This window comes from Etheostoma spectabile, unplaced genomic scaffold, assembly GCF_008692095.1.
Source record: "Etheostoma spectabile isolate EspeVRDwgs_2016 unplaced genomic scaffold, UIUC_Espe_1.0 scaffold273, whole genome shotgun sequence".
NCBI lineage: Eukaryota > Metazoa > Chordata > Actinopteri > Perciformes > Percidae > Etheostoma > Etheostoma spectabile.
This window is the reverse complement of record NW_022605577.1, coordinates 797,271-799,763: the sequence shown is the minus strand read 5'-3', so window position 1 is coordinate 799,763 and position 2,493 is coordinate 797,271. Positions and strand designations below refer to the sequence as shown.

Here is a 2,493-nt window from a genome sequence, read left to right as displayed (position 1 = left end):
GAATAATTTTCAGAATTGAGTCAGGAATACATGTTTATCACAGAAAATAAGATACGGTCGTTGATTTTCAGGTAGAAAAAAATGTATTTGTACCATTTTTCTTCTTGTAAAAATTTGAAAGGGGTCAATTTAACCCGAATACCATACAAGGGTTATTTCTATGGCAACAACGCGCGCACGAGCGTGTGGCGGGCTTCCCGGAAACAGAAAAGACGGATATTACGTCGTAGTGTTTACGTTTACCCTATGCGTTTACCCCGTCTCAGTTGAGTCGCAAGCGATAGTGAGCTAAGAAAGCGGATACAATAGAATTTCTATTTCACGTATTTGCCCACGCAGTTTGGGCGTAACGTTGTATTTCAATGGGCGGTCACGGCGTTTTGGGGAACGAGCCCGAATCTATCGACTACTCGGTGCACGAAGCCTGGAACGAGGCCACCAATGTCTACCTGCTGGTTATCCTGGTCAGCTTCGCCCTGCTGATGTACGCCAGAAAGTAAGGACAGTTCGCACTGGCAGGCAACTCTTCACTGTACCACTCGGTTTATAACAGGTAGCGGTAAAACACAGGCCTTTGGTTCGGTCAGAACGATTTCCCTTCGCGTCTTCTCGGAAAATATCCAATTCACGCCAGCCTCCATTGACATTCTTCGTATTCTAATGTTTCTTTGGTTACATGGAAATAAGTACCTCATGTGACATTACTTAAATTATAATAAATATGTAATGTGGTCGTCTGGCTAATTCGGCATTGAAATAATCCTCCAAACTTAAGGTTTTTTCTTTTTAATTTAAGTTATTGGTGTGAACACGGTCAGAAATAAACTGTTATCGTTTCTGACGACGCTGAAGTTGGCTTCCGATTCGACAGTTAAAGGGATATTTAAGGGAAGTTAGCAGGGAAACAACTTACATTGAACATATTACTATATTACAGGCGTGTTAGGGAGATTTCACAGATTCTTTCCACATGAGGACAACTTTGAACAAGGTCCCCATGGTGGGGGGGGGGGGGGGGGGGGGGAGAAACACTATACCCGGACTTGTCAAATCTGGATCAAATTCTCCTTCTTACAAACACAGTTTCAGATATGTAAGAATATTTAGCCTCTCTAGGTTAATTTGCTTCAGATTTGACAAGTCTGGGTATAGTCGATCCCTACACTGTTCTCTTTTGCACTTTTGCACATATCTACATCTTCTAACGTATTCCCTGTTATATGTTGTTTTTAATGTATTATTATTTTTCTGTCAAGCAATTCTAATTTATTCAAATTTCTGTCCTTTCAGAGTCATTGTTAATATTAATAATAAGCTGTTCCTTTTGCGGATTCCGTCCTGGTCGTGGAACAACGGATCAGATCTTTATACTCTCGCAAGGATCTTGGAGGGGGCCTGGGAGTATGCCCAACCAGTCTACATGTGTTTGTGGATCTGGAGAAGGCGTATGACCGGGTCCCCTGGGAGAAATTGTGGGAGGTGCTGCGGGAATATGGGGTGAGGGGGTTCTTCTAGGGCATCCATCCAATTCTGTATGACCAAAGCGAGAGCTGTGTCCGGGTTCTCGGCAGTAAGTCGGCATCGTTCCAGGTGAGGGTTGGCCTCGCCAGGGCTGCGCTTTGTCACCAATCCTGTTTGTAATTTTATGGACAGGATATCGGGCGTAGTCGGGGCGGGGAGGGGTTGCAGTTCGGTGGGCTCGGGATCCATCGCTGCTTTTTGCAGATGATGTGGTCCTGATGGCATCATCGGTCTGTGACCTTCAGCATCACTGGATCGGTTCGCAGCCGAGTGTGAGCGGCGGGATGAGGATCAGCACCTCTAAATCTGAGGCCATGGTTCTCAGCAGGAAACCGATGGAGTGCTTTCTTCGGGTGGGGAGTGAGTCTTACCCCAAGTGAAGGAGTTTAAGTACCTTGGGGTCTGTTCGCGAGTGAGGGGACCACGGAGCGTGAGATGGTCGGAGAATCGGAGCAGCCGGTGCGGTATTACATTCCGTTTACCGCACCGTTGTGACGAAAAGAGAGCTGAGCCAGAAGGCAAAGCTCTCGATCTACCGGGCAATTTTCGTTCCTACCCTCACCTATGGTCATGAAGGCTGGGTCATGACCGAAAGAACGAGATCCAGGGACAAGCGGCCGAAAGGGTTTCCTAGGAGGGGGGCTGGCGTCTCCCTTAGAGATAGTGGTGAGAAGCTCAGTCATCCGAGAGGAGCTCGGAGTAGAGCCGCTGCTCCTTCGCGTCGAAAGGAGCCAGTTGAGGTGGTTCGGGCATTCTGTAAGGATGCCTCCTGGGCGCCTCCCTAGGGAGGTGTTCCAGGCACGTCCAGGCTGGAGGAGGCCCCGGGGAAGACCCAGGACTAGGTGGAGAGATTATATCTCCAACCGGCCGGGAAAACGCATCGGGATCCCCCAGTCGGAGCTGGTTGATGTGGCTCGGGAAAAAAAGTTTGGGGTACCCTACTGGACCTGCTGCCCCCGCGACCCGATACCG

The 2,493-nt window shown here is 48.5% G+C and overlaps 1 protein-coding gene across 1 annotated transcript in view; it reads left to right on the top strand.

Annotated features, from left to right (window-relative positions):
• The first annotated feature begins 224 nt into the window (after window positions 1-224).
• smim19 (small integral membrane protein 19) overlaps window positions 225-2,493 on the top strand; it is a 6,615-nt gene continuing 4,346 nt past the window's right edge. Inside the window, exon 1 of the mRNA XM_032510884.1 lies at window positions 225-496. Within this exon, the coding sequence (XP_032366775.1) occupies window positions 363-496 (134 nt within the window). The 5' untranslated portion in view covers window positions 225-362. The remainder of the gene's footprint in view (window positions 497-2,493) is intronic.